Raw genomic sequence first — 14,272 nt, 5'->3', positions numbered from 1 at the left:
CAGGCAAAAAAAAGTAACTGGCAACCAAAACAGCTGATATCTGAAGCGGCCAGGAATATCGAATAAGGTGGCCAAATTACCAGCCAATTAGAGTTACAAAGAATTAATTTAGGATGTAGCAAGGTGAATGTATAGAACACAGTTGAATGATTAAGATTCAATGTTGCAAGTTAATAATTGTAGTTAGTTGTATCAGCTTAACTTTTATTCTTGGCCGCTTCAGATATCAGCTGTTTTGGTTGCCAGTTACTTTTATTTGCCTGTTTTACAACCAAGGTATTTTTGCATGGACTTGGTAAATCTTTGGTAATCATAGTCAGCTGTAGTAACATTGATTCTTAGCCGCTCCAGATATCAGCTCTTTCGGTTACCAGTTAATTTCATGGACTCTTCTTCTACAGTTGAGCTGTTAGGAGTACAGATACTTGTAGTTTCTTGGACGTGCCTTTTTTTACAGCAAAGGTGTTTTGGGAGGGGGGGATATCACTAATTTTTGTCAGTTATATAATTTATAGACTCAATGTTCAAGCCATGGGGGTGTATGATGAATTCTGCCTTGTAGAGGTGTTGCGACCAAACACAAATCTGCTGATAAGTGGTGAGCATACAACATACAATCCTATTGTAGCTGTTAATTTTTATTAGGACAAGATCCGGTGGAAATTACTGCGATTTACTGATCAGGCCAAGTAATGGCTATAGTCAGGGTTATCAAAGATGTGTGTACAGCACTTATTTTGCAAAGCATGCTTTTCTAGGTAATATTGGGGAATGCAACCATCTTGAAATAGCAACTCTGAGATTGCATCTGGGATCTGGGAGTGTTTTCAGACAGAGATTTAAATATTCAGCTGTATTGTTTGATGATTGTTCTATTAGAGTATTTATTGCCTGACTGTTCTATTAGAGAATATCAATCATTCTGTACTTTTCAATGAATAAAACCAGCTACGGCCACTGCCATAGTGGCCGTAGTGTCTTGAGGACAACTCATCAACTTGGTTTGCCACTCATAGAGCAAGATGCATTGCTGAGGGTTAAAAAAGAGATCACATACATCATACTATTATTTTTATTTCACTACATACACATGCATACATCAAATACAGGCACAAGACATACACAAAAGGTGCAAACACTATACGCGCATGTTCACACACATACACCACATATTGGTTGTACTTGATGTAACAAGTTAATATCACATCTCTTGAAATGCTCTTGTAGTTGTAGGTGAGCTGGTAGTACCCTTACTACGTGTTAAAAAGTCTTACAGAAAAGAAAATTGTGTTGTAGATTCTGTTTAGTGCCCATTTATTACACATGTCACTCCATATTTAAGCCATGAGGATCTACCAGCCTAGAATATTGATTTTTTTGTATATACAGTCTCTTTTTAATTCGGTTTCTGCTAGATTGTGTCATCAGAGGTATCCAAGCAAGTGTCTTTGGTGTTGCGACCAATGTTCCAGGTTATGTGTATTTAATTTTAGGTTAAGTTCAGTGTCTGCTTGTTCTTTACAGGTCTGACTTAATCTTGTGTCGTCATGCAGACATCCAAGAAATTTGAATATTGTGCAAGCTGTGTGGAACAACCCCACTACACAGTCACCGGCAAACCATGAACCACATTCAAGCAATCCGTTACAAATTTTGTTGCACCATGATATGTGCAAAATGATTAATGAAAGCCAATTAAGCTCCATGGTGCAGTATTGGAAATAAATAAGTTCCACCTGACTGACAATTATCACTTCACCTATTTAGGGGTAATCTCTTGCCTGTACAATAATACCTCAAGTGAAAAGTGAACACACGTAATACACGATTTATATTATTATTGATGGCAGTCCATGTCTTGAAAGGGAAGTACGAATAATAATTAAACATTTCTTCAGCAGCACACAAACACAAAAAATAATTCAGTAGTGCACTAACAATCCTTGACAGCTTATACTAAAATAATAAGTACGCGTATCGCATTGTAGAGCCATCACTAAGAACAAGTTTCACCATAGATAATACGGTTCCACCCTACTGACAATGATCACGTGACCTATTTAGGGGAAATCTCTTGGAAAGTCCCTGTAACACCTCAAGTGAACACACGTGATACGCGGTTTAATTATTGATGGCAGTCTCCATGTCTTGAGAGGGGAAGTACGAATGATAAACATTTTTAACTAGATTTCAATGGAGTGGTGAAGCGTCTTTAATTTGAAACTAAAATACGTACACCGCTTGAAGAAGTCGAATGGATATTAAAAGTCGAGACTGATGTACTCAGCTTCTCGTGGAGGTTCAGCAACGAAAAGAGGAGTGGAGGTTCAGTAATGAAACGAGGAGTGGAGGTTCAGAAAGGAGGAGTGAAGAAAGATGATCGAGGGTAGTATGTAAAGTGCCACATCGCCTCACACTGATTAACCGCGTGTATGCGATTGGTTTTTAGACTAGATGTCAGACGTCTGTACTGACTAGTGCAAATTCGCTGAGACCAAGCGGAAAACTTCTGATGGTACCAACTTGAGTAGCAGTAAATACCAGTATTATCCGGCTTGGAATTATCTCATGGATGGATTGTTGATAAGGTGTACATGTACAGACCAAATAACTTTCAATCAGTATTGTCGTGCCAATTTAGAAGTCCTGGAACTGTAGGTGGAAGAAGTAAGCTAATGTACATGATGCTTGTACAAAACAATACTTAATCCGTATTACATACTGGTCTAAATAACTAAATATTATGTACAGTTAAACCTGTCTACTGTGTAGTAAGGTCGCTGTCGGGCCAACTTGTAATCCTCAAATGTGTCATTCGTGTAAAGTGACATAGATTTTGGGCGTGTTGTATTTAATGCCCGCCTGTCAGTTTTTACAGGTAATCTGGTCATAGTATGCAGTAGCAGTTGTATGTGGTCAATACATAACTTTGGACCAGGTAGGACGTCATGAATTTCAGATCAGTTTGCATACAGAGGAATTGTGTTATCTTGTGTATTTTTTTATAGTTCTCAATTGTCAACTGTACATGGATCAACTATAGTGACATCAAGAGTGTAGTGAATTTTCAGGTCAGTCTATGTAAGTACTAAGGAATATAGTTGTTTATTATTTCTGGATCAGGGGTGCTGTTATGATGGCACCAAACTAATACCCCTGTCAGTTTACATGTCGATTGTGTCGTGAAATATCCAAGCAAGTGTCTTTGGTGCTGCGACCAATGTTCCAGGTTAGTTACTTGTGTGTTTAATTTAAGGTAAAGTTCACTGCCTGCTTGCATGTTCTTTTACAGGTCTCACTTAATCTTGTGTCGTCATGCAGACATCCAAGAAATCATAACTGGTGTTAAAACTACTTTTAGTAATGTCTTGATGTTGATTAAAGTTGTGTTACATGTTGTAATAGCATTGTGTATGTTTACCATAATGCAAGAAATTTTCATGGATTTTGTGGCCATCTTATCCATGACATTTTGAATATTGTGCAAGTTGTGTGCAACAACCGGCCACAAATCATATACAGCCACCAGAAAACCACAAACCACATTCCAGCAATCTGTTACAAAACTTGAAAGCCACAACAGAAGCTCATACAGTCACTGCCAAACCACATTCCATTACAAATTTTTTTTTGTACTATGGTATGTGCATAATGGTTAATGAAAGCCACAACACAAGCTCCATGGTACACACTACATAGAGGTGGTAACTCCTATAGGCTTGTTGCCTCAGTTTTGTATTCACCTTGACCTTTGCGGTTAATCTATTAAAAATTAAATAGAGAAATTGAAGATTATGCTTAAAACACCTTCCCTAGTGACTTTGTTCTTTACACCTTGTTTATAAGGCATCTGGAAATTATGAACACTCTTCACACCTTGTTAGACATCTGGCGATTATAAACGCTTGCATGGGGCGTGGTACTAAATGGAATGTAAAAGATTTCTGCTTAAAATTCCATCCCTAGGGAACATACGGTTCTGCACGCTTTCACAACTTGTTTATCAGACATTGGGGCTTGTGTCCACATCGTATCTTTAAAAGTTATTGTAGGGATTAGAGGTTTGATTGAAGAAAATACGCGTATGGACAAACCAGAATTAGATAATGACAGTGCTAGATGGACTGTACAAACACGGGTATGTTGACTGGTATAACGTGACGCTAGATGTAACATAAGGTAGAGAAATAAAGTGAAATATGTGTAAATACACCTATTTTTTATTTTAGTGAAGTTGCAAGATTATAACGACTCCCAATGATTTTTTTAACACGTAATGCAATACAAACCTATTGAGAGATGTTGCATAATCCAGGGCTAATATCGCAAAACTGTCCCTACACGTAAATAACTCACAGTAGTGGCCGCACGTCTTTTTATTTATATGGCGTGCACTTTGTAGTTTCTTGGCCACGCGACTCACTACCGTGAGTCTTGATACAATCTTACATGTGTCTGACTGTACACTTTGAGCATAGTGATTGTTTTGTTTTGTTTAGTGTTTCTTAGAAAGTGAAAGGGCTATTTAAAGGCTACTGATACTGGGTCTCCTTATGCTCTATGTCTATGTTAAATGTGCAATTGTTCAGTTCATTAACTGAGATAATGGCAGTACGTCACAGCAATGTGAGTTAGGGGATCTGAAAGATGTAAACAGTACTAAGCTTCTGGGGAAGATATCATAGAGACGTTCTTATTGTGCCTATATATGTGAAGGGTCAGTGGACAGCATGGTTTATCTCTGAAAATATAGCGAATGGCTTTCCATTTGATTCTGCGTGCTACATATACAGCAAAAAACTCTAATTATTGGCATGATCCGTAGGTGTGGTGGTTACAAAATTCTCAGTACTGAAAAGTAGTCATGAATGCTTGGCAAAGAATTTTAACTGTAATACAAAAACATAGAATTCAGAAGCAATCATCTAAGGTAGCAGCCAAGAAACAGCAGCATTACTAAACTTTTAAAACAAAAATTCTAGTGCAATAATTTTTTAGCTGCCATATGAAGCATTGCTGCTTTTCAAAAACTTCTTTCAGTAGAGTTTTACAGTTCAATTGTTTTGTCTAGATATAAACACCCGTATGCTTTATTAGAGTAAGTAATACAATTATACACACAATTATACACATTTCTATGCTCATTGCTACTGATCAGATACCTCACCTTGTGTATCTTGTACACTACTAACAACATCAGAATCAGATTAACACAATTCACTAAAATTGTTGGGACAATGGTCCCATAAAAATTATATGCTGGACCAGTTCCACAGGAGTATGGAGGAAAGGTGGTAAACTGAAACTTGGAAGTTGCAGCAAAAGTGATATTTGGTACTGTCCCAACAATCAGTGCACAAACAACTTCAATGATGTGATACTTTTTACTGTGCTCTGACTTGTCAAGCTTGATTGACTGGAAAGGAAATGTCACTTTCAGAAATAAGTGTACGATGAATATAAACCAGAACAAGGAGTATAACATAATTGCAGAAAAAGCTAAACAGCCTGCATACAAAGTACAAGTATACATGATAACTGACATGCATGTCATTACAATGTAAAAACAAACCTTGCAATTGACAAAACACTGATGGTTCATTCAATGCTTGAAAGGTAAATTTATGTGAGCATAATATGTTCCATCTTCCCAATGAAATGGTTGAGATGCATGTTATAATTGCTGTAAGGGGATCATTACAAAAGTCAATTACCAAGGTACATACGTTTTCTGCAGTACAATATACAATTAATACGTACAATCCCAGGCATGATTCTGGATGAGGTAACTCCAAAGAAGCCATAGTTTCAGCTTCATTAGCAGAATTTTAAGCAAGCATTCTCTAGTCCTAACAGAGGAAACATAGTGCATCCTTACTTATCCACATCTCAGTTTATTCAAACACTTCAAATGCCATTGCTAGTGTGCAGAGTAAATGAATGTTCTATTAGAGTTATTGAACAAAACTCTGTGTATAAATCAATGGGTTTACGTTAACTGAATAAATTCACTTATCTGAACACTTTTGACTAACACTAGTAAGAAAGGTGCTCAGATAACTGAACTGGATCCATTGATGCATAAATGTGAGTCGCTATAAATCATACTATAGGGCCTGGTTGCTAAGCACAAATGACTATTAAAGCGTATACTACACTTATATCTTGTGGCTGATAATGCGCATATACTTGTAGACACAGTAGTTTCCAAGATTTTATAACACTCAAAAAGAGATATAATTGGAAGCAGCTATTCAAATAAAGAAAATAACAAGGAACGCAGACTAAAACTGACCTTTAAAATTATTATTAAATGTCACACAAGTCTTCAACTAAACTAGCTAGGTTCATGTGGCCAGACACAGAATCTCCAATCATTTGTACTATCCATAAAACGCAATATTGCATATAGGCCTACTATTCCATACAACTAATACGTAGGAAGAGATAATATGATCTGTGTCACACATCAAAAATATTAGGGATTTACATGCATGCAAGTATAACACATTCGCACTAATCTCATCTTTTACTAATTTGAACAACAAATACAATTGTCTATTTAGAGTAGTTTTCTACCAATTGTATGTCGTATTAGAGTAATTGAACAGAGCTCAGAAATTACTTATCCAAGCAAATTTCACTAATCTGAACGAACTGTTGAAACTTCACGGGCTTATTATACAGTTAGCTGGATTGGTGAGGATAAAATGTAATGGATGTGTGGTCATGTACGCGTGCATGTTAGCCTATTACATAAGCAACTCACATTGAATGGTGATAGTAATACATCCAAATAAAATCAATACTTGCGGAAACTTGAACCTACATGCATAAAAACAACTCAGTAACTTTATAAACTGCATGTACCATAAGTCGCTTACATCTTCTTTCGTTTCCAAATAGCAGTAACTAGAACAATTATTCCTCCAATAAAGCTTATCAGAGTTAAGGCAGTAAGTACATGAATATAAATATTGGTGAAATCTTTACTATGTTGTGAAAATTTGTCACACAGTGGTGAACAAATGGACCCGTTCTCATCAAGACCAAATTGGTTAGAACAATCCAGTGTAGCAGTTTCTCCATAGTCAATGCAATCAATTAACTCCTCAGATTCATTAAGTTCTAACTTTCTCCACTCTGAAGTACAATAATCTTGTCGTACATCCTGACACATTGTGCCATTAACATAAGAGTCGTTATCACAATTACTCAGTGCTTCACAAAACAATTCTTGTGTCTTATTGATACAGCATTTTGAACAAGAGTCCACTGTGCAAAGAGCTTCATACAAGTTGAAGAGTCTGTCCACACAAGAAGGATTCAAGTGGTAGTCATATACACAATTTTTCAGCATGTTACTCTGAAAAGGAAGTTTAAAAGAGTAATTTTCTCAATGTCAGCAGGGATATGTACTGTATGAAATGGTGTTAATAATTAGTGTTAACAAAACTTATCAATTATTGACACAGGGTTGGCAAATTCAGAGCACTACAGGCAAAGAGTACTCTAAATCACGCTAATCACTGACTGCTCTATTAGAATATTTCATTGATTTCACATCTGCCTTAGTAACTTGTCTGTGTAATTCCAGTAAGTCATGAAATGAAGTATGTGCACATGAACATATAAGCAAACTGTTACCACATCATTACAGGCAAAATAGTCAATATGGTCTATCAGTAAGTACATTGAAAATATTCTGTGGTTCCAAAATTTTTTTTGAAACACAGAATAGGGCGAGTAGGTAGGTGGTCAGTAGGTAGGTGGTCTTTTTATTCAAGTAGGTTTGTGGTCAGGAACACAAAACCATCAAACTTTGGCAGCACAAAGGTACAGAAAAGGGCGCAATAGAGCATCAACTCTAATAGAACACAATAGAGCAATATACTTGAATAGAGCAGTCAAGCATGTTCTTATAGAGCAGTCAAAACTACTCTAATAGAACACTCACAGCATAATGATAAAATTTATTTCAGAACTTTGGATCTAATACTGATACCTATCACCTCATGCATGACCACGTGACCCATAAGAAATACATTTAAGGGAGCCAAAAAACAGTTATTGCTACGTTTAAAATCTGTCAGCAGCTAAGGGCTACACCTCCAGACCCCTGCATTTATTGACTTACTTATCACATCTGGAAACCACTTCTTTGAAACACAATTTTGAAAGAAAAGAGTAAAAAAATGATAGTCACAAACTTAAGATTTCTGCATACAGCCTTAAGGCAAACTTAAATTCTGGTTGTTTGTATTATAGTACCTTACAAGCACAAGCTCTGGGAAGACAAATATTTAGTGAGAATATATGCATGCCTACAACTGCAGCTACCACAACTGTGAAAGGATCACAGTGAAACTTACTTGGAAATCTTGACAAAATTGATGAATTACAACCTTGCAATTATACAGTGTAAACAGTCTATATAATACATACATAAACAACCCCATCACTAGTACAAAAATGTAATATGTATACCTCAGATATGTTTGTGCCATTTCCACAAGAGTTCACATCATTTCTTTCAGAGCTACTCTCGGTGTAATAGAATATAATAGGCAGCGAAAACAAAGAAACAATAAAACAAATTCCAAAGATGACTATGAGTCTGTAAGATCTAAGCTTGACTGCATCAATACTTACTACACTCCCTACTCTTGTACGCCGCACTCTGCCTCTGTGAGATTTAGGGGACTGTGGGAGTCCAGGATTTTTAGCTACTATTGTAGATTTGTTGGTAACAATGTCCAGTTCAATATTTTCATTAAAAGTAACAGACACTGCTCTTTCTGAATTATTGTGTCCTCCATTTGCTACTGCGAGTCCAGAAAATCCATTACAACCATTGAGTATTCCATTGGTGGAAGCGATTTGATAGCTGAAACAACAACATGATTACAGTGATCAACAACACAAACATTGCTAAACATTTACGCATTCAATGACACTTCATATATTTATTTCCAATATGAAACACATATACAATATTTAAATGAAAAGCATCCTGTCACTATTCAAGTATATATAAAGAAGCACAACTACTACATGCAGCATAAAATGACAGGTCATTACACAGAGAGCTATTAGCATAGTGACAATCCACTCAACCCAAACGGAAAATGATAATGGATCCTCCAATATATCATGAATACAATACTGTACTACTGAGGTTTATTACAATTACATGTAAATAGAGTGTGTAAATGGGACAGGTAAGTAAATTGTAACTAGGAATTTTTTACACGCACATGTACATGCATGCACGCATGCACACACATACTAAATAAAAAAAGCCTTTGGCTACTGTGCTAGCACGGTCTACCCAGTGAGCCACCACTAGGACACCTGTGTGCTACTCAGGTGCTAGGAATCAGTGCAGGCAAATCCTCCTGGGGCAGGATTAATAACCCTGCAGGGGGCTGTACTGTGTCTCATAGGTGAAGGTGTGGGCACCCAAGGTCCCACCTGGACCTTCACCCACTACGCGAGACATGGACAGTTGGCATTTGCTTGCTTCCCCAGTTTACACCAGGTACCCATTGATGTTATAGCTGGGTGGGCTGCTTCCCCAGTTGACACCAGACCACCAGGTTTCTATTTAAACAGCTGGAGCAATGTGAGTAAAGTTTCTTGCTCAAAGAAACAACAACAACAACACCAATTGGGCATAACCGGGAATTGAACCTGGAACCTTTTGATTACTAGGCTGATTCCCTAGCCACTTGCCTATGTTGCTTCACACACACACACACACACACACACACACACACACACACACACACACACACACACACACACACACACACACACACACACACACACACACACACACACACACACACACACACACACACACACACACACACACACACACACACACACACACACACACACACACACACACACACACACACACACACACACACACACACACACACACACACACACACACACACACACACACACACACACACACACACACACACACACACACACACACACACACACACACACACACACACACACACACACACACACACACACACACACACACACACACACACACACACACACACACACACACACACACACACACAAAGGAAAAGCAAGTCTTGATCCAGCAGTTGTTACAAATTAGATCATTGGCAGTCACATTGTTTGGTGACCTCAACAGGATGTCATTATTACCTGAGAAGTACATTTATACCACTTGGCCTTATAACTACCATCCTGTAACATTTATTGTTGGGTTATAACATCATGGGTCAGAACATTTGACCCATGATGTTATACCGCCAAGCATCATACTCGGAATCTTCCAAGTCACTTGGCTATGTATGGTCTATCATCTACCTACGTACCCACCTCCATACACATGTACAAATATACATACCAATGCGCTAATGAGACAAATGTTCTGACCCATGATGTTATAACCCAACAATAAATGTTACAGGATGGTAGTTATAAGGCCAAGTGGTATAAATGTACTTCTCAGGTAATAATGACATCCTGTTGAGGTCACCAAACAATATGACTGCCAATGATCTAATTTGTAACAACTGCTGGATCAAGACTTCCTTTTTAGGTTATCACTTGTGTTATTAAGAAAATAATTATAGTGATGTGATAAAGCTTCGGAAAAAACCACTGACTGTCACTTCACATCAACAAAAATGAAACTATACAAGAGCCAACAGACCCAATTACTAGTCTGTATTAAATAATTTAATACAGACGATTGCAATTAGTAAACTGGTAGTGTTGGCTCACGGAAGCATCTCTAGTGCACTTAAGGTACTAAGTGGGGTTCTTATCTGATGCACTTGCAGGTATTTTTGGCCACCTGCTTCCTGATATTATGTGAATTATACAATAGTGCCTTTCAAAAGATGCATGGCATGACTGCATAGCGAAACATACAAGAAAATATTATGAGATGCTTTTATACGGCCATGAAAGTCAGTAATTTACATATACTGTATTATGAAACCTTCCACCCCACCATGGACATCAGGAAAACTATACTTTTAAATGTAGAAACATTTCAACTTGTAAAGGTTCCCATTTCTACTACAGCCCATACCTTGGGTTCCTGCTAATCCCTAGCAGGAAAGTGGTTAGGATGGTAGTCATGCATGGTATGAGTTTCCACTGAAATCAATTCATGGATCTTGTGGTCATTAACACTTAACCAAAAATAGTAATTGACTACATAAACAAAACATTTCTAGTATAATGAAATCAGTTGAACCTCTTTGTGAGGAAATGCTTGGAAGATAAGGAAATTCATACTTTTTATTAGAAATAGGTAGCCAAAGTTGCCCGATTTCTCAAATGACATTACACAAACATTACACAGACATGTGAACTCATACCCTTGTTTCTTCTTATGTACAAACACGATTTCTTGGCATGCCAACACCAGTGTTTAATGCCTAGATTCAGTTAATATTTAAAATTGACAAACGCTTGCTATTATTAGTAGAGATCTACGGGCTGCCTACTCAGCATAATGGCCAGCTCTGATTGTAGAAACTTTTGATACCTTCTCAGTGAGTATCTCTCCAAGCTCCAATAGACCAGGCAAGCACTTGATGGAAACTGATATAGAGGTATGGTATCAGATAGCCAATTGATCTTCACACCCGTAACTGGCCCAAACCTTCTACCTCTTGTCTACAGGACCTAAGATAGCCTCCACTACATACTTATCAGACGTACTTTGCTATAGCTCAAGTATATGACATTCTACATAACAGGATTTCCATCCCAATTAATTCACATTTTTTAAGTTCTCTAACAGGTGTACTAGATTCCGTTCATTATCACTTGCCACATCATCTTCCACCATCAATGAGTATAATTTTTTTTTATTTTTATAATTCTCCGTTCCTTTGGAACTTAGTACCTGCATGCAGAAGTTTTACAAATAACCAAATCAGTCCCTCTACGGTTGGCACTTCGTCGTTTTCTGTTTAACTAACTGACCTCATTGGTTTTTGTCTTGTTCTTGTATAGATGTTCTGGAGGGTTATTTAATGTGGGTGTGTGTTAACAGAGTAATCTTAGTGGTAAAAAGATGATCTCAAGTTTTTGTGATCATTGTGACAGGTATTGTACTCCTCGTGACATATATTTTAATGATATGGTACCATCACAGATTAATTTTGATCTTTGGTGACCTTTATGGCCATTTTGCACACAAATTTTACCATTTCTGTCTTTATCTCCCTGAGACATTAATTAACTTGTTAAAATGTTAAAACATGGTACCAAAGTGAAGGTCTTGTTAAAAAAAAAGAAAGAAACAACTTCATGTTAATATGTAATTCCATTTTGAAGATATGATACACTCCGTATTACTTGCAAAATTCTTCAAGTTTTGGGATGTAAATTACCCATGGGGAGGTAAATTATCTCAAAATTCATGGGTAATGATCATGACTTTGGAATGAAATTGCCTTGTTAACTTCAAATTAAAACAAAGTTGTTTCACTTTTACTTTGGTACAATGTAAAGACATAATGACCACATTTCTGCACAAAAAAATGGCCATAAAGGTCACCAAAGCTCAAATCTGTGATGGCACTATATCAAAAAATACATGTCATGAGGAGTACTATATATGTATGTGGAAAGTTTCATGGTTTTATGAAGAAGCACACGATTTTTGCGTTGTGCTGCTACAACACCAAACATTGGTGCATACTACACCAAGACAAAAACTCTATTATTGTCAGTTTAGTTCAATGCCATCTTTTAGCATACACTATTGTTTGGTGCTCGGATTTCTGCTACAAGGAGTTCACCTGACCTTTTCCAATGAGTGTTGTTAATAATCTATAAAATTGAAGAACAGTCTGGGTGATGAGACTACCTCCCTAGGTGCCCGTATATTGTATTATGTTGTATATCAGTACGGCCAATTCGAATTACTAAATAATAGGTAAAGAAATGACTTAAGCTCCAAGGCTTATGGTAAATACCTCCCATGCACACATGCATGTTCTTGCTACACTACAACAACAGGAAACAAACAATACATCATGTACTAATGGCCTTATTGCTAGAATCATTGTTAGACATCCCAATTATTCATGTGGGCATGCAGCAAATTCAGCCATTTGTCAAATACAGTAAGTTGTTTACCAAAACTTCATAAGCCTCAACTTGAACATCAGAAATTAAGGGGCGCATGCACAAGACAAAAGATCACATGATGTATTCATATGTAAAAAAAGTTTTATACGGGAGTTCACTTCGAAAAGCATCCACATAAGTGACTTTGTTTGTAATGGTTGGGTTCTTGATTGTACACGTCCAATATAAGTCTTTATAAACACAAATTGTGTTTCCTAGTCCTCAATTTAGTGGGTTTTGAGCTTACCGCAGTGCCATTTGAAATGCAGAATTTCGTTAATATGATATGACATAGCTACATGTACAAGAACATAGCTATAAACTGTAGATTTTGGTTGTCCCCAATGTTAAGCATACACCCATTTATCATAAAGAATTTATACACTTAAATATTTTTTATATCAGTCACAATTGTGTGGGTGTCTGCCATATGATGCCGGACGGATCCATGACCTATCTATTGAGTGTCCTCGACAGTGCAAAAACTTGACTGGTTTTTTAACATGTAATATTCGGCATAGCCGATTTTTAAAGAAAAATTGAAGTAGAGTCGGCTGGAGCCTATACTTTCAAATGTATGCCCACAAACCGTAACCACTGCACTATAGCTACCACAATACGATGGCCCGATATATTAGAATATTAAACAATACGTATACCTTTCTCGTCTTCCTGCCATTGGTGCTGCGTTGAGAAGTGTGCTCGGTTGAAGGATGTCACTGAATTACAAACGTTCACACACACTGATCACCAATTAAAATTCGTGCACAGCCCGCCCTAATTAATCAGGGCGGACGTCCGTCTTGTCGCGGCGCCCGTCCAGCAATCAATCATGTTACATACCTTTTCCTATTGAATATATCCTCACAGAGTGCCTAATATGACAGACAATTATCACAATAATATCATCAGCTAGCTATATACTCCCGTTACAAACTCCCGGCCAAACTAAGATTAAATTAAAAAACCTGGCTCTATAGATTTTGGCCCCAACAACTCTGCCGGACTCCATACACTCGGGATTTTTATCTGTGAAAGTGGAAAACCTTTCAGCGAATATAAAATGTTGAGTCCCAAAGTGTCCATTATAGAAAGGTTCCACTGTATATACATGGCGGTG

General features: G+C 37.3%; 1 protein-coding gene across 1 annotated transcript in view; it reads right to left on the bottom strand.

Moving 5' to 3' along the window:
- The window catches only part of LOC136242978 (uncharacterized), a 15,686-nt gene extending 1,746 nt beyond the window's left edge, over positions 1-13,940 (bottom strand). The window contains exons 1-6 of the mRNA XM_066034485.1: positions 13,812-13,940; positions 8,488-8,887; positions 6,885-7,366; positions 6,770-6,825; positions 5,573-5,683; positions 5,168-5,508 (exon numbers count right to left, since the gene is read on the bottom strand). Coding sequence (XP_065890557.1) covers positions 5,168-5,508; positions 5,573-5,683; positions 6,770-6,825; positions 6,885-7,366; positions 8,488-8,887; positions 13,812-13,831 — 1,410 coding nt within the window. The 5' untranslated portion in view covers positions 13,832-13,940. The remainder of the gene's footprint in view (positions 1-5,167; positions 5,509-5,572; positions 5,684-6,769; positions 6,826-6,884; positions 7,367-8,487; positions 8,888-13,811) is intronic.
- Between the last annotated feature and the right edge of the window lie 332 nt (positions 13,941-14,272).

This window comes from Dysidea avara, chromosome 13, assembly GCF_963678975.1.
Source record: "Dysidea avara chromosome 13, odDysAvar1.4, whole genome shotgun sequence".
NCBI classification, from domain to species: Eukaryota; Metazoa; Porifera; class Demospongiae; order Dictyoceratida; family Dysideidae; genus Dysidea; species Dysidea avara.
The sequence above is the reverse complement of the archived record's forward strand: the minus strand, read 5'-3'. Positions and strand labels throughout refer to the sequence as shown.